This window comes from Tenrec ecaudatus, chromosome 4 (genome assembly GCF_050624435.1).
Source record: "Tenrec ecaudatus isolate mTenEca1 chromosome 4, mTenEca1.hap1, whole genome shotgun sequence".
NCBI lineage: Eukaryota > Metazoa > Chordata > Mammalia > Afrosoricida > Tenrecidae > Tenrec > Tenrec ecaudatus.
In genome coordinates, this window is record NC_134533.1 from 19578999 (window position 1) to 19601993 (window position 22995).

The 22995-nt window shown below is 39.1% G+C and overlaps 1 protein-coding gene across 1 annotated transcript; it reads right to left on the reverse strand.

The window, feature by feature from the left end:
- Positions 1-16641: 16641 nt before the first annotated feature.
- On the reverse strand, positions 16642-17589 carry LOC142446444 (olfactory receptor 8H1-like). Its single transcript, XM_075548195.1, has one exon. The coding sequence runs from the start codon at positions 17587-17589 to the stop codon at positions 16642-16644; it is 948 nt and encodes a 315-aa protein (XP_075404310.1).
- Between the last annotated feature and the right edge of the window lie 5406 nt (positions 17590-22995).

Below are 22995 nucleotides of genomic sequence, written 5' to 3' on the forward strand. Positions count from 1 at the left end.
AATCCATATGGTCCTCCCACAATGCAGACTGTTTCACCTAATTCACTTACATAGAAATTTATGCAAATCATTTCATAAATGTACTGCACTGGGTAATTGGAAATTTACAAGGTAGTCCTGAAATACAAAACAATTGCACTTGACAGAGCATAGCTTTCCTAGTGTGCATTTTTCCCACTAGGCAAGCATCCATCAGTTCGCTCTGAGTTAGTGAACCCAGTGGTATCACCTGGGAAGGCTTTCTTTGGTCACAATGATTTTTTTTCATAAGTTCAGTTTCCATTGAACCTTGTGTTTTGTTTTGATGGCCAATCTAAGAGAACAATATATGCCGTGAAATTTTATTTCCTGATCAGGAAAAATGCTGCAGTAAAGGTTGGGTTGTTGAACGCCTCTCGCAAGTGCAGCGCTATGGAAAAAACTTGATAGGATTGTTTTTCTTGCTTCAAAAAGGTGAAAGTCTTCTGATGACAATCCTCATTCTGGACATCTGTCAAATTCCCAAATGGACAAAATTTTCAACAGTGTAGTGCATTTGTAGTTAATTCTACCAGGTTAGACCGTTAAGCAAGCTTTCTATTTAGAGATTCTGAATAGATTGTATAACAATGTGCAAAAAAAAGGGGCCAAATTTGTGAGAGGCAAAGGAGTGGTTTTGCCACGCCGACAACGCATTTGCTCAACAGCAATCTCAGTGGACCAGTTTGGGTAAAAAAAACAAAAACAAAAAAACAAACCATCAAGCCTGTCTTGCCTGATGCACCTTACTCACCTGACCTCATTCCGTGAGACTTCTTTTTGTTTCTGTGAATGAAGAGACATGAAAGGACACTGATTTGATGATGTAGAAGAGATGAAGAAAGAATGAGGGAGGTACTATCAGTATCTAAATAGAGTTGTTTGAAAATGTTTACAAGAAAGGAATCCCAGTTTTGAGACATGTATTAAGTGTAATAAAGAGTACTTTGAAGGTGACAAGGTTGTTCTGTATAGTAGTTACATAATTTCATGTCAAATTGATAAATAGAATGTAGGGACAGAATCTGGTCTGTCAATCACATCTCATGGTAACAACTCCCAGGAGGATTCTGGAACTTCCTCTCTTCCTCCCTATAGGTGGAGGCACACTCTCTCTCCTTGACATTGCTGTTGAAAGGTCACAGAGAGTTATGCTGATGGCAGCCAATGGACTGGAACTGGAGGACCCACATGGAGATCCATATCAGCACTGAGATGCTTCCACAGCCTCTGAATCCACAAGACTTTCCACCCACTGACCAGTGATCTTCCTGCATTCAGAATCATTACATGTGCTGCGTGAGTCTAAAGAGGAATTCTTGGGCTAATATCAAATGTAAGGGCTTCAGGTGGACTGGGCTGGATGATTTATTGATGCATAAATTATTTTTCTATATTTACTTAATAGAATATTATATTCAGGAATTGTATTTGAAATTCATTTAAAGATTATATGGTTAGGAACAAAAAACCTTATTTCCTCTCCAATGTGTAGGTCTTTTATTGCTGTCACACCTGCTTCTATGTGTGTAAGGTTCTTGATCTCTCAAACTGAAGAATCCACTTGAGACCACTAATAGCAAGTGGGAAGTAAAGTGTGTTTAGGGAGAATAGCACCCATCACGGGGAGGGGGGGAGCAGGGGGGCGGGTCACAAGTGAGTTGCCTCTGGAGTCTCTCGAGAGGTTTTAAAAGATGTGGGGTATGTGACCTGTTTGTGTCTCTAGGTGATGAATCGATCAATCTCAGAACTGGTCACTTTCCTGAAGTTCAGTCATAAACTTACTCCAACTCTGTTCATGCTGGGACCTTGCAAAAGTATGGACAAAGAAATAAATAGGCAATACGTCAGCAAAAAGAATTACGGGTTAGCTGACTTTGGAGTTTTTTTTTTAATTAGCTTAGAAGAGTGGTGTCTGTGGTCTAATATTTAAAAGTCTCTAGCCTGTAGAAATCACCTCAGCAGACGCCCTAACACTCCCCTCTTTTTCTATGCTAGGCCATGAGCTTTGTATCTCCTAGCTCTGTTTTCTATCGCCTATCTCCCATTACTAGTATTATTAATTACCTTCTTGTCTGGCTTGAATAATTGACTGGGGAATATAGCACATACATCAAGTAGAGGACTAAGGTGTGCCTGAAACAACCCATTGTAGTTTCAAACACTTGTGAGGTCTAAACAATACATAAGGAAAGCTACATTAGCAGAAGTGATTCTGAATCATGGAGTCCGTGAAGACTATTGACTATATCACAGACTGGTGGAAACAAACACATTTCGCTTGGAAACATTATAGCTAGAATATTTGTTAAAAGTTAAGGTAGCAAAACTTTATCTCATATGATTTATCTATGTTATTATGAAGGACCAGTTCCTGGGGAAGGAAATCAATTTGGTAACATAGCAATATAAAAGATGATTCTTACAGAGTTGGATTAGCATAGTGGCTACAACAATGGGCTCAAACACTGTGAGGATTTTGAGTGTGGCAAAAAAGCCTCGCTGTTTGATATTTTGTAGAGTCTCACCAAAAGTAAGAATAAATTTGATGGTATGCAACAGAAACAACAATTTCAGGGGAAACTAATGTGAGAATAATGTGCAAGCTTGACCTTGAACTCCAAAAAATAACCTTATTACCTTCAACCATGTCTCCATTACACTTAATACATTTCTCAAACCTGTGTTTCCATTCTTGGAAACATTTTTCAAACTCATCTGTTTGAATGACTGAAAGCCCCCCGCCCCCATTTCTCTCTTCAACTCTTCTGCATGGTCAAATCACTGACCTTTCATGTGCCTCTTCACTTGCAGAGATGAAAAGAAGTTGAACGAGTTCAGGTGAGTAAGGTGCATGGGGTAAGAGAGACATGCAGTTTTGTTTTGCCAAAAACAGGTACACTGAGATGGCTGTGTGAGCAGATGCGTTGTTGTGGTGGCAAAATCAGTCCATCTACCACAAATCAGGCATTTTTTTGTCTGACATTGTTACACTATCCTTTCAGATGTTCTAAATAGAAAGCTTCATTAACAGTCTGACCTGGTAGAACGAACTCGAAGTGCACCACAGAGTCGACATTTTCGTCCATTTGGAAAGTTGAGAGATGTACAGAATGTACAGAATGAGGGTTGTCATCAATCAACATTTCACCCTTTTCAAAATGAGAAAACCACACATACACTTGAGTTTTTCCCATAGTGCTGTGCTTGTAAGCTGTGCTCAATGACACAACAGTTTCTGCAACATTTATACCAAGCAGGAACCCGAATTTCACAGCTGCACACTATTCTCTTAATTCAGACATTAAAAAAAGAGGTTTGACAAATTGCTTTTACAAAAAATCTCACTATACTAAGAGGGAACTTTCCCAACTGACACCAATGTGTGCCCTCACTCTGAGCAATTTGCTCAATGCTCACCTTGTGGGAAAAATGAATACGACAAAAGCTGTGCCCAGAAGAAGTATCATCCATTATCCATTTGGGCTCTGGGGGCGCGGGGGGGCGGGGCTAGGGGGTTGGTATGCCCTTGAGAGAACATATATATACTCTTTCATTTACACATTAGAATGATAAACCTTCCTGTCCTTAGTTTATCTTGGTACATAACTGCTCAGCGGTAAGCATTTGATAATTGAAAATATATACATGCAATCACACAATTCATAGACTATCATATGTGTATAAGAAAGAGCAAGTGAATACTGAGAAAACATCCCAGCCCAGTCCTGATCAAGACCATAAGTCCAATATTAGCCCAAATATCAGATACCAATCTATAAAGTCCTCTTCATACTCACAGAATCCATGCAATGATCCTGAACACTGGAAAATCACAGGTCAGGGGGTTGGAAATCTCTGGATGCAGTGAGGTTGTAAGCATCTCAGCACTGGCAGGGTCTCTATGTGGCTTCTCTGGCTCGAGAGGTCTAGTTGGATCAGGGTAGTTCCATGTGGTTTCTCCAGCTCCCAGGGTGTAGCACCATGTATCTTTAGACTAGAGCGTCTGTCAGGGTACAAGCACAGAGGGAGATTCTCGAATAAAGTGAGCAGAGATAGACAAAGGTTTCCTGTCTCAAGGGGGAATTCACCGAATTCCCTAATTCCTTGGAGATAGCCACACCCTCATAGAGGTCTCATTAGTTATATCTTGAGTAGGCCAGACACTATCCCTTCACTCCTCATCCTCTCAAAATGAAAGCAGATTATGTACCTACCACAGGATTCTTGACGGAGTATTGGTTATGTAGCAGTGTCAAGGCCATCAGCAGTTCAAAACTACCAGCCACTCTGAGGGAGAACAATGAAGTCTCACACTCTCCTGCAGAGTTGAAGTCTGGGAAACCCTCAGGGGAAAGGCCTTCCCTGTCCAATAGGGTTGCTATGTGTCAGAATATAGTCAATGGACAAGTGAATGAGTCCACCTGTTTGTCATACAATGGTAGATTGCTTATTGGATTATTGTTGAGATACTGGAAACTACATTGTGATAGATGGGAGTTGAGTAGAGAAACTAATACAAGGACGCTCATATATATATAAGAAAGAGCTTTACATCAATGAGTAATTTTATATTAAGAAAATATCCCAGCTTAGTACTAATCAAATCCATAAGTCCTATATTAGCCCATAAGGCCAATAATATTCCATAAATTCTTCAGGACACAACACAAGCTTTGTTGCAAAAAACAAGAAGATCACAGGTCAGTGCATACAAAGTCTTGAGGATCCAGCAGCATGGCTCCATGTGGCTTGTCAAGAAAAGGTTAAGCAGAGAAAAAGGAGGCTGTTCTTAGCAGAGGCATTTATCTCCATTTTGCTCCAATCGAGCTGTGAGGTTATTGACATGCTAACCTCCACTCCTTTTTTTTAATGCCATCAAGTTGGCACAAGGTCATATTAGTCCCACAGACCAGTCCTTGACAAGTTTCATCATTTACACATTTTTATTATACATAATTTGTAAAAATAGCTAACATAAAATAATCGTTATACCTAATGGGATAAAACTTAAATTCACATAACTCAAAATGTGTCAGTCACTTTTAAACATCATATTCTATAACTGAATAAAACAAAAATATTCTATACTTAACAGCTGAAATTATGTGAACATCTATGCCATAATCCTATGAACAAATTCACTCACCTAAGTAATTTGTAAGCCAGCCACTTCATGCCTTTATTCCCTCAATTTTGATGATCAAATTTCTATACTGTCCACTTATATCAACCCAGTGCTCTGAGGAGACAAGCGTGTCATTTGATGTGGAGACTCTTCATTGTGGTTGGAACCTTGTGAGTCTGCATCCATAAGCAAGTTAAATCAGGACAGGTAGTCCATAAAAACAGCAGCAATATGCACCATTTCACAGGCTCAAAAATATTGTCTTCATCTAGTTGGGTTCTGGTCAAATCAAAGTGGGCCAGCTCACTTAGCCTCATCAGGGTACCTGTTAACCACATTGGCTTTTAACCATAGACTTGAATTAATCTTCTTAAATGGGAAATTCATATGGTCTTCTATGCAAAATAATGATGACTTTATGAGGATTGGTGTCACATTAATCATGAAAAGAACATTTTAAATCTAACCTGGAGTACAGAATTTTGTTTTTATTTCACCCCCAACTCCTCATTCCAGTCACCTGCCATCATCAGCATACCTCTATTTCAAGTTTGAGTAATTTTAAATTGCAGAATTTTATAAAACTTTCTATTTTAATTCTAGCACTCTAAGTCTGGTACAAAATTATGAATGATTGTCTCTCTGCATTTTATCCTTGTAGGTAAATCAATATCATCCTATCACTGTACTCTAGGAAAAACTTGTAGAATACGTGACCTTGGTGATAAGAAGAGCCCTTGAATTAGCAAAATAGATTTTTGTAAGACCAAAAACTTCATGAATACAAATTACTTTTTCAATATCATAAATGGCAATTATAAGTGGTTTAAAACCAGTAACATACACCAGAATTATATAGAATACAAGCTTGGAAAGCAACCATTAATACACTGCCAACGAATCAATGCTAACACATAACCACCCTGTATTATAGTGCAGAACTGCTTTTGTGTGTTTCATAGAACTGTAAGTCTTTATGGGAATAAAAGGCCAATCTTTCCCCCTCAGAGTTTGCTTGTGGTTTTGAACTCCTGACCTTAAGGTTAGCATCCCAACTAGAAACCACTATGCCACTAAGGTTTCTTGAAGAACATTAAAACAAGCCCAGAAATAACAACATACAACCTGGAATATATCGCCCCCCTAAACTGAGAATTAAACTCAAAATTCGGCAGTAATGACTGAATTTCACACAAGTTGTAGGATGACATTGAAGAAACAAAAAGGTCATTAAAAAAAGAAAAAGAAAGAAAGAAATCCAAATAGATGTCAGGAGAGACTCTGAACCCTGTTTGTGAATATGAAAACCTAGTGAATATAAAATGTAAGATTTCACTGACTGTATTGGCAAATGATAAGGCTTCAGGGATAATGGATGTTTTATCTTTTCAAATGCCCTTTCTTTTCAGCTTGGATTCACAATTGATTGCAAGGACCACAGAGATGATCACAACTCAAATCCAAAGACACTCTCATGGTGTAAGAGAGAGCTGTATATCAAAGAGCAATTGCATATTAGGATAACATCCCAGCCAAAACCATGTCCAGGCCATATGTCTGATATTAGCCCATAGGTCTGCTACCAGACTAAAATGTTCCTCTTTAAACTCATGCAACACATGTAATGATGCTGTCACAGGACAATGGGTGGAAAGTCTTTTGGATCCAGTGGCAGTGGAAGTATCTTCAGGGCTCTGGCTGCTGTCAGCGTGGCTCCATGTGGCTTGTCAATAGTAATGTGAAACAGAAAGACCATTTGTGGCCCACCTCTTCTGCTGGCAGAGTCAAGAGACACAAAATTCAAAGAAACCTCATGAGAAGGGCAAACCCACTAGGAAGCATCAATTGGGCTCTTTAAAACTTTGAGGAAAAAGTTGCATGTTCCAAAAGTCCAGGTGTTTTCAATTGTTTCATATGCATGTAAAAGCAAACAAAACTCATTGTCAGCTCGCCAATGCTGACCCATAGTCTACCTCTGTGGTTCTCCTAGAATGTAACTGGTTACTGGAGTAGAAATCAACTCTCCCCAGAGAAGCAGCTGGGGTTTTTGAAATGCCAGCCATGTCTATTTCAGCCCAATACTTAATCACCACATGATTAGAGCTCCATGTTATGCATGTAGAAGCTGGACATTTAATAGTCACAAACAACAGATAATCGATCCATTTGAATTATAGTATCACAAAGATTATTGAATATGCCATGTGTTGTCAGAACACAGAATTGTCTCAGAGAAAATTATGCCAGAATAACATGTGAAAATAAAGTACTTTGGGCATGTTATTGCCGAGTACCAGTCCCTGCATGTTCAGTGGAAAGTCAGTGACAAAAAACATCAAAAGTTAGCTTGTCACAGTGACTTTAACAATGGGCTGGGCAGCACCAAACAAGGAATATTAATATCTAGCTGTTGAGTTGGTTTCTACTCATATCAACATGATGTATAAAAAAATAAAACACTGTTCAATCCTCCGCTATCCTCATTGTTCTTGATGTTTACCCCATTATTAGAGCCACTCTGTCAACCCATCTCATTTAGGATATTTGTCCTTGCTAAACTGCTACTTTCCAAATATTGTATTCTTTTCCAATGGATAAGATGTCCAAGTAGGGAAGAAGAAGGCTTTTCATCCTCCTTTCTAAGGAGTATTCTAGCTGTACTTCTTCAAAAACAGATCGGTTTGTCCTTGTAATACCCAGTAATTTTAATAGTCTTCAACAATATTATAATTCAAATGGATAGATTTTTCTCTAATCTTCCTTTTTCACTATCTAATGTTTATACACACGAGGTAATTGAAAATACCATAGCTATGTCAGGTCTATCATCAAAGTGACAGTTCACTCTTCAGTACCTTAAAACAATGTTTTGCAGGTGATTTTCCCAATGAATCTTGGCATTTTATTTATTTGTTGATATTTTCATGAGTGTTCTTTGTGGATACAAGTAAAATTAAATCCTTGACATTTCACTCTCTGTTAATTATGATGTTGTTTATTGGTCAAATTGTTTAGATAATTTGTTTCCATAGGTCTATGTGCATATATTTATAGGTTTAGTATTAAGGCAGCAGATGGACATTGGGTCTCCACTCAAGCACTTACTCAATGCAAGAACACATTGTTTTATTAAATTGGCATTCCAGGATCCACACCTTCCTGACACGGTTGCTGAAGAAAAATGTGTGCATAAGCAAATGTGGTGAAGAAAGCTGATGCTGCCCGGCTATCAAAAGATAGAGCGTCTGGCGTCTTAAAGCCTTGAAGATAAACAAGCAGCCATCTAGCCAAGAATAAAAGCCCACATGGAAGAAGCATGCCAGCCTGTCTGACCATGAGGTGTAGAAGGGACCAGTTATCAGACATCAAAGAACTAAAAAGCGTATCAGTGGGTGCCCACCTACCTGATACGATCAATGAAGACAAACATGTGCATAAGCAAATATGGTGAAGAAAGCTGATGGTGCCCAGATATCAAGGGATATAGCGTCTGGGGTCTTGAGAGCTTGGGGATGAAAAAGCGGCCATCTGGCTGAGGGGCATCAGAGCCCACCAGCCTGTCTGACCACGAGGTGTAGAAGGGACCAGTTATCAGACATCAAAGAACTGAAAATTATATCAATGGGTGTGCATCTTCCTGATACAATCAATGAAGACAAACGTGTGTATAAACAAATGTGGTGAAGAAAGCTGATGGTTCCTGGCTATCAAAAGATATAGCATCTGGGGTCTTGGATGCTTGAATATAAGCAAGTGGCCATCTAGTTCAGAAGTAACAAAGCCCACATGGAGGAAGCACACCAGCCTGTGTGACCATGAGCTATGGACGGGATCAGGTATCAAACATCAAGGAACAAAAAATATCATTGTAAATGTGTAAGTGCAGAGTGGAGACTCAAAGCCCATTGGTAGCCAACCGGACACCCCCTTACTGAAGGGTTGTGGGGAGGAGATGAGCCAGTCAGGGTAGCAATGAAGAAACATATAACTTTATTCTAGTTCTTAAATAGTTGCCCCCCCCACCCCTATCATGATCCCAATTCTACCTTACAAATCTGGCTAGACCAGAGGATGTACATTGGTACAGATAGCAACTGAACACAGGGAATCCAGGACAGATGACTCCTCCAGAACCAGTAGTGAGAATGGCATTGCCTGGAGAGTGGAGGGAATGTGGGATATAAATGGGAAACTAATTACAAGAATCAATGTATAGGCTCCTCCTCGGGGAGTGGACAGCAGAGAAGAGGGCTGAGGGAGACTTTGGACAGTATAACATATGAAAAAATAATAACAATTTATGAATTATGAAGGGTTCATTAGGTAGGGGAGAGTGAGGAGGGAGGGGGAAATGAGCAGCTGATATTAAGGGCTCAAGTGGAAGGCAAATGTTGTGAGAATGATGATGGCAACAAATATACGTATGCGCTTGACACAATGGATGTGTGTATGGATAGTGATAAGAATTGTACAAGCCCTCATTAAAATTATTTGTAAAAAGATAGTTGTTTCCTTTTCTTTGAGGTATAATTCATACTCAAACTTTAGTCTTGGTTCTTCATCAGTAACTCCTTCAAGTCCTCTTCATGTCACTGGTCATCTCTGTAGTTGTGTGGATCTTATGCGACACAGGCAGCATTGTACTTTAAGGTAGATGTTGAAAAAAATCTCCTTCATGTTTTCCATCATTTCCAATTTGTTATTTCTGGCCTAGGAAAGATTATAATTGTATAAATGAAATTTACCAAGATCACTGTATTTCAGCTCATGAATGAATAGGATACAGATCATTATGCTTTCAATTTTATCTTTTGATAACCTTCCTTTTTTCTAAATTAATACCTCATGCATTCCATTATCCAATTATAATGCATATTTGCAACTGTTTCTTCTCATTTTGAGTCATGTTCTGTTAGTAACTGATGGTACCCAAAGCGCTCCTCTGATCATATTATTGAAGTGGCACTATTTGGAGGCACCAATCTTCCCATTTTGAGTGTTTTGCATCCTGAGGCACTCATCTTCTTTCAGTTCTTCACACTCTGCTGAAGCTAAGTTTTTCCGTAGCTAATTGTTCTAAGGTAGACAGCCTCTTCCTTCTTCTCCTCTGTGTTCATCTGGAAGCTCTGAAGAAGCCTGTACACCTTGGGTGAAAGGTAACATAGCTTCCAGTTTCATAGCAGCAGGTAAGTCACCACAGTATAACAAATTGAAAGATGAATGGTATATATATTGCTACTAGGGTTTCAGTTACTACAGGAATGGGTTTATTCCAAACATCATGTTTTTTAGTTGCTCTCTGCAATAAATACACTTGTTTCAGCCCTGCTAGACACTCTACAATATGTGGTCCAATCAAAGCAGTGCATCCAAAGGTATCTGTGTTAGTCCGGGTAGATTAGAGAAACAAAGTCATACACACACATATGTATAGAAGAAAGAGGTTTATATACAATAGCAATTGAATATTAAGAAAACATCCCAGCCCAGTCCAGATCAAGTCCATAAGTCCAAAATTAACCAATATGGCCAATACCAATCTATGAAGACCTCTTCAGATCATGAAACACATGCAGTGATTCTGAATGCAGTATGATCACAGGCCAGTGGGTAGAAAGTCATTGGATCCAGTGGCATTGAAGCATCTCAGTGTTGGCACGGGTCTCCACATGGCTTCTCCAGCACACAGGGCTGCTTCAGGTAGGTCCATGAGGCTTCTCCTCAGTGATGTCAGTCTTGTCATTAGAGTGTCTCCAAGGAAGTGAGCAAAGTGTTTCTCCCACCTCCAAGGAGGAAAAACCAGATTTCCCAGAATTATCAGGAGAAAGCCATGCCCACACAGAGATCTCATTAGATTTCTCTAGGATTGACAGGCTAGACTCCAACCCTACACTCTTAATCATCAAATGGACACTAGATTAAGTAACTACCATAGTATCGGTAGGGCAAGTTAAATTCAAGATAAAAGTGTTAGCATAAAAGGTAATGGTAACACATACACGTATGAGGGTAAGTCAGAAAGTATTGCCATAAGATAATATAAACTTTTATTCAACATAAATCTTAGAACAAGATGCTATCATTGTTTGACATAGCCTCCACAGTGCTATATTCTTGTGATGTTTTCTTCTTTGTAGTCTTTCAATTTGACTTCAAACTCTAATGTGCACAACATGAAACCATACGTTTGGTATCTCAAGGGACCCAGATTTCACTACTTTTTAATGTTGTTAAAATTTTGAACCAAAAATAAGTCTGGAGGGAACAGATCAGGGCCGTTGTGTGGATAGGGTGAACCTTTCCAATGAAATCCTCATAGTAAGGCCCTTGCTATCCTCAAAGAGTAGGTATTACACATGGGATTGGAACATTTCTCACCAGTACAAATTTTCTGGCCTTTTGTTTACCAGTGCAGTTTAAAATCTGCATATAACACTTCCTCTTGTGTCCTCCAAGAAATTCTATCAAGATTGCCTCTTGGGAATTCAAAATATAACCACTATCACCTTGTGATCTTACATTTACACCTTCACAAAACCCAGCAAATCCCTTGGGAAGCCTCATTTTTGAATGGGAGGTGCTCTCTGAACTGTATTGCTTTGAAAACTTGCGGCTAGATATAATTTTTTCTAAAAAGAAATCTTCATTACCTACAATCCTCCTGTACAAGACTGATGGAAAGATCAGTTCTTGAGCTAGCAGCTTTTTACCAAAATTCTTCGGGAATCCCATGAAGACAGAAGCTTGCTGAAACCAAGATAGTGACTTAAAATGGAAAATGTCGAACCACATTAGACCTTCTTTTAAGTGTTTACATCATCGAGTGCTGCAGGGTGCAGCCCCACGAGCCTACTGCTGCCCAATTATAGAAAGAGGGAGACAGAAAAGGCAGGGCACAGGGGGTTGATCTACAAGTTCCAGAGAAAAAGCAGTTTATTTTATAATGGGGTTATGTAGTAATGAGCATGCAAGCTTATGGTTAGCACACACACAATAGGATGTGGGCAATGCGTGCACCCTGGATATCATCAGCTAGAGAGATGCTTTTTAATAAATATCATGCATTTAAGAGACAAAAAAATGTAGTTTGATCTTTGAATGATAGTGACAAAAAATCTGGCCATTCCTAAAGACAGGCATCCTTTAGGGAGGAGCCAGGCTCCTGTGGGAGACAGCTTCATGCTAGCATTTTAATGGAGAGAAATTATGGAGAAATCTTTTCATCTGGAGATTGTGTATTTTAGTTTTATCTATTATCTCATGACTGTGATCATCCTCTAACACGAGTGCTGGTCCGCCAAGCCCTGTGGTCGGTAGTGCAGAGCTTAGGCCTCTTACACTGTCATCTAGGTTCTCTGTTTCCCACAACTGGTAATTACATAATCTTCTGCAAGTTTGTGTGTGTGTGTGTGAGAAGCTTTTCCATAATCTTTTTGCTGAGCCTCAATGATTTGGGAATAAGTCCCCTCTTTTTAAAATGTGGTATAAGTTCAGACCTAAAGTAATTTTTCTCTATAACTTAAAAAAATTCTCTTTTTAGGAAAGCATCCTAAGAAGACTGACACTAAAAACCTCAACAGCAGCCATCCCATGACCTTACGGACATGTTTTAACACTTGTTGGGTGGAATAAGTTTGTGCATCTAGGAACTAGAATCATAGTTACAATACTTCTTTATTTGACTTATGTGTTGCCGCACATCCATAATAGTGACATGGGCAACTAACAAGTGTTTTTTGAGAAAAAACATCACCTATTCTGTATTTTCTCTTACTATTCAGACTGCAGTAAGAACTTAGTGGCATAGAAATCCTCTTCTGTCATCTATTTTTTCATGTCCTTGGGGTGATGGCTAAGAGCCATGCAGAAATCACAGACAACTAAACTACAGAGAGTCTACACAAGTATATGTTTCTTTTCATCGGGGAACGGACTTCGAATCATGTTACTCTAGCATTGTCTATATTGTGATTAATACAGCGTCTCTTTCCAGAAACATCTTAGAGCCTAATAAATTGCATTTTCCTTTATTTTTCTTTAACAAACTAGAGGGAAAAGATTATCTTTGATTTCAGAAGTCTATCTAGCATTAAGAATATCACACTTACCTCTAACAGCATCTTTAAAGATTCTATGCCAGCAACATACAGCTATCAATGATATCTGGTACTGTTAGATATGTTAAAGTAATGAGGTACATTTTTAAACACTTGAGAGTGTATTAAATTTGCTTTCATATATAGTAAGTCACATTACAAAGTGTTGCTTAAATAGGTGCAGTCTAATAGCTGGAATTCAAATATTAAATTGTCCATTAATGAGCTGAATTCTATTCCTCAAACAGAGGTATACATTTATTTTAAATATTCAAAGACAAATGTTAATATATATGGCAAAATACAATAAGAAAAAGAAAACTTTAACATAAAAACCATCATTTTACTTACTTTAAATACAACACTAAGGGAATTCCATTGTTCTATAATTGCATTTTCCAACAACATTTGAAATTACATATACACATGTAGAAAATTTAAAATTTGATACGGAGAAACTGAAGTAAAAATCTGTCTTGTATAATATTTGCATAGCACAGAGATTCAAAGCTGCAAGTTCAGAATTTAAATGGGAATGCTTTAAAAGAGAACAAAATGAATAGGATGCCCTAATCCTGAATGAGTTAATCCTGCACTTGCCAGTTTTTCTATATTGACAAATTTAAAACAAATCAGTGCCACATGTAATCTCATGAAATATTCATTTTAGTGCAGGATTTAATTTAAAGAACTTAATGTGTCTATGACAATGATGCGGAAGACCGTGAGTTGTTGACATAGACACAAATTCAGTTTATTGAGGTTTGTGGACATATCACAGGAAGGGAGGCGTTTGCATGATAATCCAGAGTAGTGCACGCAGTTTGTAGGAGTTTAGCCTGACTTAACAGTGTTCTAGGACCAAAAGGAATTAACAAATAGTATACTGATAAGAGGCAACCGAAAGATGCTGGAGAATATACAAATTTTGGCTATGAATGTAATATGCACATATGTAAAATATGTGTTTATATAATTCATATATTTACATATTTATTCATCATAGAAAATCTTTATTCTCTATATAAATATATATATGCAATGATCTCTTACATAGCTCTGTCATTTAGAAAAATGTGAATAAAACTCTCAAGACTGATTAGGATATTTATATTTCCTTGAATAATTTTCAATATTCTCCATGTTTGTTTTCTTTAATGCCAATGTATGTCATTTTTCCTTAGTTTTATTGCTTACAGGAGAAAGATGGAGCTTTCCACTCCTTAACTATTCCGAGAAGCCCAAGGGGCAGTTATACCCTGGTCTGAAGGGTTACAATGAGTCCGAATTGACTATTGCCACAAGTGTAGTGTAGTGTAATATAATTGCTATGATTTCTTCATTACAAGACCAAAAACATGAAGAGCTAAGTTCTGTTTTTGTTTTGTTTTTTAGTTATTTATTTGTGTATCAAATGGGAAGCAAAACATTTTTTATTCAAAATACTATAAGCAAACTCAATGTCCTCACATCGACTCAAACTCATAACTCTTCTTTTTTCCAAAACATTTTATTAAGCATGAATCCAGACATCATTACCATTCTAAATTCCATCACACCTACCAGTATTGTGTAAGTACTACCAAAATCAGCTCCAAAGTACTTTCTTCCTTCTTGAAATCTTTTATATTAATTCCCTTTATACCCATCTCTGTCCAACGTTGCTCCCCATGACCCCCAAGAACCCTTTTTTCTAATTGTTATCTCTATAGGTTCATGACTCCTCAGTTTCCAATACTTAGAAACAGAAAAACACATAACAAAGACTCACGAAGGCTACTCACAATGACAAATATATTAGAGATAAATCCCAAGATGAAGCAAAACATAGAAAATATTGAAACCAGCACAAACCCATAGAGGATCAGACGGCAGATCAAGTTGTGAGGTTTCTTGGATGGGTAATACGGTACTTCCGTTCTCAGCTTTGCATGAGCAAGAGTTCATGTTGAAGCTTGGTTTGTAATCCAAGTGAGTTTTTATGAAGGACGGGGGATGTTTCAGGTTTTTCAGGCCCAAAGGTGCACACGCTATTTCAGGGAAGAGTGCCAAACCCCGTGTAAGCCACGCTGGGGCGCACCACTGAACACGAGCAACTGCATGGGACTGTGTTCCCACACGTGGGTAAACTGAGGCCAGAGATCAAGTTGCATAGGGGACCGGGTGCAGAAGCAGGGTAAAAGAAAGGAATGACATTGACTAGGGAGGCTTTGATCCCTGAAATGCCCTGCGGGGTCACAGTGTGACCCAAGCAGGCCCAAAGGAGGAAGTAAAGAGGCCTGCACAGGTGACGCCTCTTACCTGACGCTGACCCGGAGCAGGGAAAAACAGAGCGGCCTTCCGGCTGCCAGGATATTTAAAGCCTCTAGCTGGGGTAGCTTGATTGATGATATTGCTCAATCCCATTGACTGAATTAAGCCCATGTGCATGGGGTCATAAACCAGAGCCTAGTTTGGGCCGCCCAGGTGTAACGCCCATCTGGCTTGGAGGGGAGGGGTGGAGTGGTGTGGGGTCCTAGATTGGAGCATGCCCAGTTACAGTCTTTATGGATGGCTAATGCTCATCTGATTTGTCTTCCCAGTGTCCTGGAGGGAACCGCTGCAGGCATGGAGGGACGACCCCCGCTGTCCCAATCCTAGCGACCTAGCATGCAAAGTTACACAGTTTTCGCTGTTCCAATCAGGTTTATCATTTTAAACTATTGTAGTCATCTCTCCAAGTAATGCCTAATTTAAGACAAGAAATCTCTAAGATACAGATGGTTAGATCTCTCTCCTGTGGAACCACTCATGGGTTTGAAGCCATGAATTGTTGGTTGGAAGCTGACCATTTTAACCACTGCACTTCTCAAAACAAAAATCCAAGCCCACTAAAATAGAGTCCACCCTTTCAGGCTAGAACTGCCTGGTGAGTTTCCAAAACTGAAACTCTTCAGGGGAGCAGAAAACCTGTCTTTCTCCCCTGAAGCCAAGACTCCCTAAATATTGCCAAGTTGTATGTATTCTAACAACAAGGAGCACCATTAGTAACTGCCTCGTTTCTCCTTTGTATAATACATAGAATGACTGATAAAATTGTTATCATTTTGTCACAAATTCTCTGAAATTGGATTATCGTAGAGGTTGGTAAAATATAGTTTAAATATAATACATTTTCTTATTTTGAATATAAATTTCCCTGAATCACTAAAATCACAAGCCTAATTCTTATGTCACTGTTCCTAATTACAATATGGATTGCAAAAATAAATAAAAGGATGCCAGAAATGTCCAAGATTATGTAGAGTCAAGTAAGGAATTGGGTGATAAACATTAATGATAGATTAATTGCTTTTAGAAAGAAAGATATAAAATAACCATTTGAGAGAAAAAAGAAACTATAAGACCAGTTAGATCACATCATCTTAATTGCCCGGTGCTCTCCGTTTTCTGCAGAACTCGAAGGACAGCCCTTTTCACTTCTTTGTTCCTCAGGCTATAAATGAGTGGGTTCAGCATGGGGATCACAATAGTATAAAAAACAGAGGCCACTTGGTCCTTTCCCAAGGAGTAGGACTTACTTGGCTTTAAATAAGTGAAAATCATGGTACCAAAGAAGATGGTGACTCCCAGCAGGTGGGAGGCACAGGTAGAGAAGGCTTTTTGCTTCCCTGATGTGGAATTGATTTTCAGGATGGTTGAGAGAATGGATGCATAAGAAGCAGAGATAGTGATAACAGAAGCCACTAAGGTAGAGCCAGCAAGAATGAATATCATGGTCTCAACATCACGTGTGTCTGTGCAGGACAGGGCTAAAATTGGGGTGGTGTCACAGAAAAAGTGATGCACTACATTGGAGTCACAGAAATACAAGGTGTTCATGCAAAGCACAGTGATAAATGAATCAGTAAAGCCAAGCATATAGCATACAGTGATGAGGAAGCTGCAGAGTGATGTGGACATAATAACTGGGTATTGTAGAGGTTTGCAGATAGCTACATAGCGATCATAGGCCATTGCAGTGAGAAGAAAACATTCTGTGACACCAAAAAAGATAAAAAAGTACATCTGTGCAAAACAGCCTCCAAATGAAATATGTTTGGTGGAAGCTATTAGATTTTCTATGGTTTTAGGGGTAATGACTGATGAGTAGCTGAGATCAAGGAATGACAGGTGACTGAGGAAGAAATACATGGGTGTGTGTAGCTGGAGGTCCAGGCGGATGATGAGGATCATCCCTGCGTTCCCCAGCACAGTAACCAGGTAGATGAGGAGAAATAGATGAAAGAGGACCAACCGAACTGCTTCAGAGTCTGTCAGTCCCACAAGGATGAAGTCAGGCACGTTCGTGTTGTTCTTTTTCCCCATAATTTCTGACTTCCCTGAACTATAGAAGAAAGCCGTTATTTAGAATCAGTAACTTAATACATTAATACAGTTTATTGTATGACCGACCTCAAGCTCACATTCAGTGCTATCTAATACACTTTGACTCCTAGTAACCTCAAAGGAAAAAGTGGAACTCATTGTGAGCTTCCAAGATAGTAAATCTTTATGGGAGCTGAAAGCCTCTTTTCCCTACAGAATAGCTGGTGGGTTTTGACTGCAGACCTGGCGATATATAGCCCAACATGTAGCTCATTACACCCCGAGGGCTTCTCTATAAATGACTTTGCATTTGAAAAAACATAATCTTGTGTTTCTAGAAATTGGTAATAAAGAATGGTTTATATAATTTTATGAGCAAAATTTCATTTCATTGCCATATAGACATAATAGTAAGAAATTACCATTAAAATATATTATAATTAAGAGTAACAATATTATGTATTATAGAATGCTTACTTTTCTTAACTCAATCCTCAAGAAATATACCATAGATATTACAGTTACAACCAATTTTACATAAAAAGAAATTAATTGGCCAAGGTTTTTTGCTATTTTATTCAATGTCAGACCTAGTAATTGCCGGCCTTATAATTCTATGATGTTAGGTTTATTCTGAAAACAATTCTTATAATACAATTGTCTTAATTAAAATAAGTTTCAGAATCCCAACAAAAATTCTCTTCATGTAGTAAGCAATGATGGAAACATAATTTTAATGCATCAAACACTGTCTTTTCTTTATGAAAGTATTCAACACTATTGACAAAATTTCAATCTCTGCAGTCTTCAATGTGGTGGACGAAAGTTACGGACTAGAAATTATTCATTTCCAGAACATATTTTATGCTCTTTATTTGAACATTCAATTTTAATTTTTTCTAAAAGCTATATAGCCAAATGACGAACATTGGTAAATAGCTCATGTTCATTTCATCAATTTATATGCATAGCAGTGTCATTTCCAAGATTTCATGGAAAGGAAATTAGCAGATAATTAAAATTTTTTTCACAAACATTTTTGAAAAAAATCCATTGCTTTCATACTGTCTGTATTTGGTTTGATTTGTCCCAAACCAAACAAAACCCCATTGCAATTGATTTGATTATAAGTCATAGTTATCCTATGAGACAGACAATGGCTCCAAAATTTTCTAAGGCTATACATTTTTATAGAAACAGATACACCTCTCTCCTGTAGAGGGGCTGGTGGGTTCCAACTGCTGGACTTTTTCCACAGCCAAGCACTCACTCACTGACCTACCACAGCTGTTTGACTTGACTTTTATTTTGAAACTAATACTTACCATGAGTCAAACGTGGAGAAACCTTTTTCTTCCAATGTAACCTCTCTGGAATTTTGTCAAACCAAAACCTTTCTTCTAAATAAAATTTGAAACATATTTAAGAAAATGAAAAGTTCTGTGGTATAATATTTCCTCTCAGATAAATTATGTTTACATTCTTGTGCATGCATTTTTTTTCCTGTGGTAAAATAAATCAGCCTCCAAATTTTGTTCAGTTCCCCAAAAAATGCAATTGACAAGAAAGTATTTCTCTGCAATGAGCTATGAACTATTATGAACAAAAGCAAGCAGTGCATCCCTTGCCTATCACCTTAATCATTCCAGGGCACCGTATACATTAAGGATTGTTCATAATGCAATATCCAGTCATCTTCAGGAATGAATATCTAAGGGAGATCGGTGGCACATTTCCAAGAATAAATGTTCCAGAACTAATAGGTTCGTGTTAGGCTTGTAACTAATCATTGTTTATGCTCTGGAAAGTGACATACTCTTGAGAATTACATCAGTTTTTGTGGCCCTTTGAGAGTTCTTATGCTCTGAGAAGTGTCATACTAATGAGAATTACATCAGTTTTACTCTCCCTTTGAGATATTCAATATTTTTACTAGGATATTAGAGAAATTATTTCTGGATAAATATTTAATGGTTGTCAGTCAAAAGCAAAGTACTTAACTGCGAGGTGGTCATTGTTCTTGTTGGTCAATGCCTGAAATGCTTACTTAGAAGTGTACTTACATATTGCTTCAATTATTATTCTGTCCATTTAGTATCCCACACATGTTTTATTACTAGAAAAGTACACTGTGCCTTGTCTAGTGTTGATTGTTGTGGTTACTGTTAAGCACCCGGTTCAGAGCAACAGAATGAAACTCTACCTGGTCCTGCACCCTTCTCACAATAGTCCTTATGTCGGAGCCCATTGATGAAGCCCACTGTGTCAAGTCAGCTTGTTGAGAGTCTTGCTCTTTTTCCCTACCCCTCTACTTTACCAAGTGTCATGTGCTTCTCAGAGACTGGTCTCTCCTGAGATCCTGTCCAAAGTAAGCAAGAAGCAGCTTCACCATCCCTGCCTCTAAGAAAGACTCTGTTCTTACTTCTTCCTAGACAGATGGGTTTGGCCTTTGGTAGTCCATGGTCCTCTCGATGTGTTAATGACTCTTCTATAAAACAGACAACTCCATGTATTTGTCATTGATCCTCCTGCAGTTATCTTCTCTATAGAACTGTCCACCAGCAGTTGAGAAACTTCATAAGAAAGGCACAAAGTACTTTCTCCAATTAAGTTTGATCTAAATCAAAAAGCTAAACTCACAGCAACAGAGTCAATTCAAATACATAGTCAGCCAAAGGACAGAGTAAAACTGCCTGAGGGGTGGGGGCGGTGGGGAAGAACTGCCTATGTGGATTTGAGAAGTTGTAAATCAGTACAGGAGCAGAAAATCTCATATTTATCCCTCAGAGTAGCTGGTGGTTTCCAACTTCTGACTTCATGGTTTGTGGCCCAACTCATAAGTCAATGCACATTCAGGGACCCTTGTTAATGTACATATCCATGTACACATACACAGTGCCCCTGATTCATCTAAACAGAATTACTTTAAAAATTTTGGTTTTGCTTTACAAAATGATAAGGGAGAGCATAAAGTGAAAATAAGATAGAGTGATGACTAAAAATATTTTTGATGTTAGATATAAATATATATATTGGAGGGGAAAAATGGCGACCAGATAGGACTCATCTATCCAGAGCTCCTGCTGCCTAACCTTAAAATTGGGAGGAAAGGTGAAGGAAACAGGGAGGTAGATTCCTGAAACTGGAACTAGTATACCAGGGTCTCTCCTAAACCCCTTTTTGTGTGGGATTTTCACTCACAAAGCAAACCAAGAACGCTCTAAAATGCCCAAGCTTTGGAGAGCCCTCAGACACCGACTGTACCTTGCCAGGAGCAGCAATTTCTACAGGCAGACGCCATAGAGGGGACAGAATCCCAGACATGAGGGGAACCTCTCGCTAGAACTCTCCACACAGTTTGCTGCCTTGAGCTCACAGCCTGGGGAGTAGTGGTGGCAGGTAACCATAATTTAGAGTAGAAGAAAAAGTAGATTATTACCTCAGGTAGATCATGGTGTGGGAGAAAATAGGAGAAAGTCGGGAGTCCAGGGAGGACATTTAGTTCCAATTGGCCGAGAAGCAAACAACCCCCCTGATAAATTGGATCTCCCGCTCTGGGGGTCATTCTGACAGCCCCCAAATCAGAGCACATCACAAGCATAATACAAATAAAAGAAGGTGAAATATATATTTTTGGTTTAAAACTCAAACCCAAGTCTGGCTGCTCAGCTCCAAGGAGCACATAGGCGGAGGCCCTTAACATAAATCAGCATAAGAAGCAAGCTAGCTAAGGTATGCCAGAACTCAGCTACAGGGCCTGGTGGCTTTTAGCATTGCAAAGACCCGATGTAGCAAGTGTCAGCTTTAAACAGCATGGAGCTGCAGCCCTGTGACTGTGAGAGACAATTTCATTTGATTTAATTCTGACCAGGGTGATAAAAAAATTTAAAAAAAATCCACTGATCTAGTAAACATCAGCAGACTAGATAGGATGGTAAGCCCAGCTTCCCTCTCAGTGATTCTACACATAGCTGGGGAGGCCCTGACTGTCCTGGGGCCCTAGTCGGGGCTGTGGGAACACCCCAGTGCCCTCCTCCCCACCCCTGCTGCAGTGCTACATACATCACAAGGCAGGTACACACGCAAGCTCCAGCACCCAAGTGATGCCTGGCCACAGGTGCGATCTTGGTTTTGAAGTAATCTCACACAGCATCTGTGGAACCCTACATCAAACGGGTACACCACCCTGCTACCTTAAGGAAGATTTGGAACTCCTCCAGTCTCACGGACAGGTGATCATGTCTCAGTTATCTACTTACTCTAGTTCTTCCCCCTTTATTCACTAGCCCTTTTATCATTCCCACCACACTCAGTCTCAACAAGCTCAGGTTTGTGTTGGGTTTTTTTTTCTTTCTTCATTTTTCTCCTCTTTATTTTTTTTCTTTTTTCCCTCTTTCTCCTCTTCTCTCCCACTCTCTCCTATCATATGCCACTATTGGCTTCCAGGTAACTACCTTCTGCTTAGGGCAAATCAACCCAAATAGCAGGAGGAAATCTATCCTGCCCTCTCTGGGAGTGCTGTACAACACACAAGGCAGCTGGGACAAACATTTACACCACGCTGCGCTACTGAGGAAACCTCTGTCAGACCTCTAAGGTGATCACATCAACTAGAGCAATTCTTCCTGGTACCACTGGGTCCCGACATTTAAAGGACAGACCAACCTGCCATTTTGATGCAGGGTCTAAACCCCTCTGGCCCCACATTCAACCAATCAGGGACCAGATAGCTCTTTATTCTTTGTTTCCTCCTTCTCTCTCTCCTCTCTCTTTACCATCATAGCCAACCTTAGTGAACTCAGATGTTTTTCCCCCTTCTTTCTCTTTATTCTCTTTTTTCTTTCTTTCCTCATTCTGTCTTTGTTATCCTCACTTCTCTCTCTGCTTGTATGATTCTCTCTGCTCCCTTTCACAGGCCAATGCTGGTTCTCAGACCCCAACACTCAGCTTAGGACAACGCTGTCCTCCCAGTGGGCAGCCTGACACCTAAAACAGTGGACGAGTCAGTGCTACACATAGCACAGCAGGTGGTCAACTATTTCTTTAACTATTTATATAATACCCTCTTCTCCCTTTTCTCTTCTCTTTTTTTATTTCTTTGTATCCTTCTTACATGTTTTCTTCTTTTTTCCTCTCCTTGAAGTTCTTCTCTATTTCCTACCACAGCCTCAGCAGATTTAGTTCTCCCTTTAGTTGTTTTCTCTTATTTCTTTCTATCTTCTTATATTTTTACTGTTTTCAACTTTGTTTACTGTGTGCATTTTAGTTGTGTATGGTTGAGTACGTGTCAGTTTGCTTAGCATTACTGCCCCAGTCTGTGTCTTTCTCTTTCTCTCTTTCTCCTCTCCTTTCACTCTCTTTCCTGTCACAAGACTCTAGTGCTTAGGGCAAATATGAAGGCACAAT

Bases quoted from the DNA above. Each gene is read 5' to 3' on its own strand.
- LOC142446444 (XM_075548195.1), bottom strand. From the start codon at position 17,589: ATGGGGAAAAAGAACAACACGAACGTGCCTGACTTCATCCTTGTGGGA.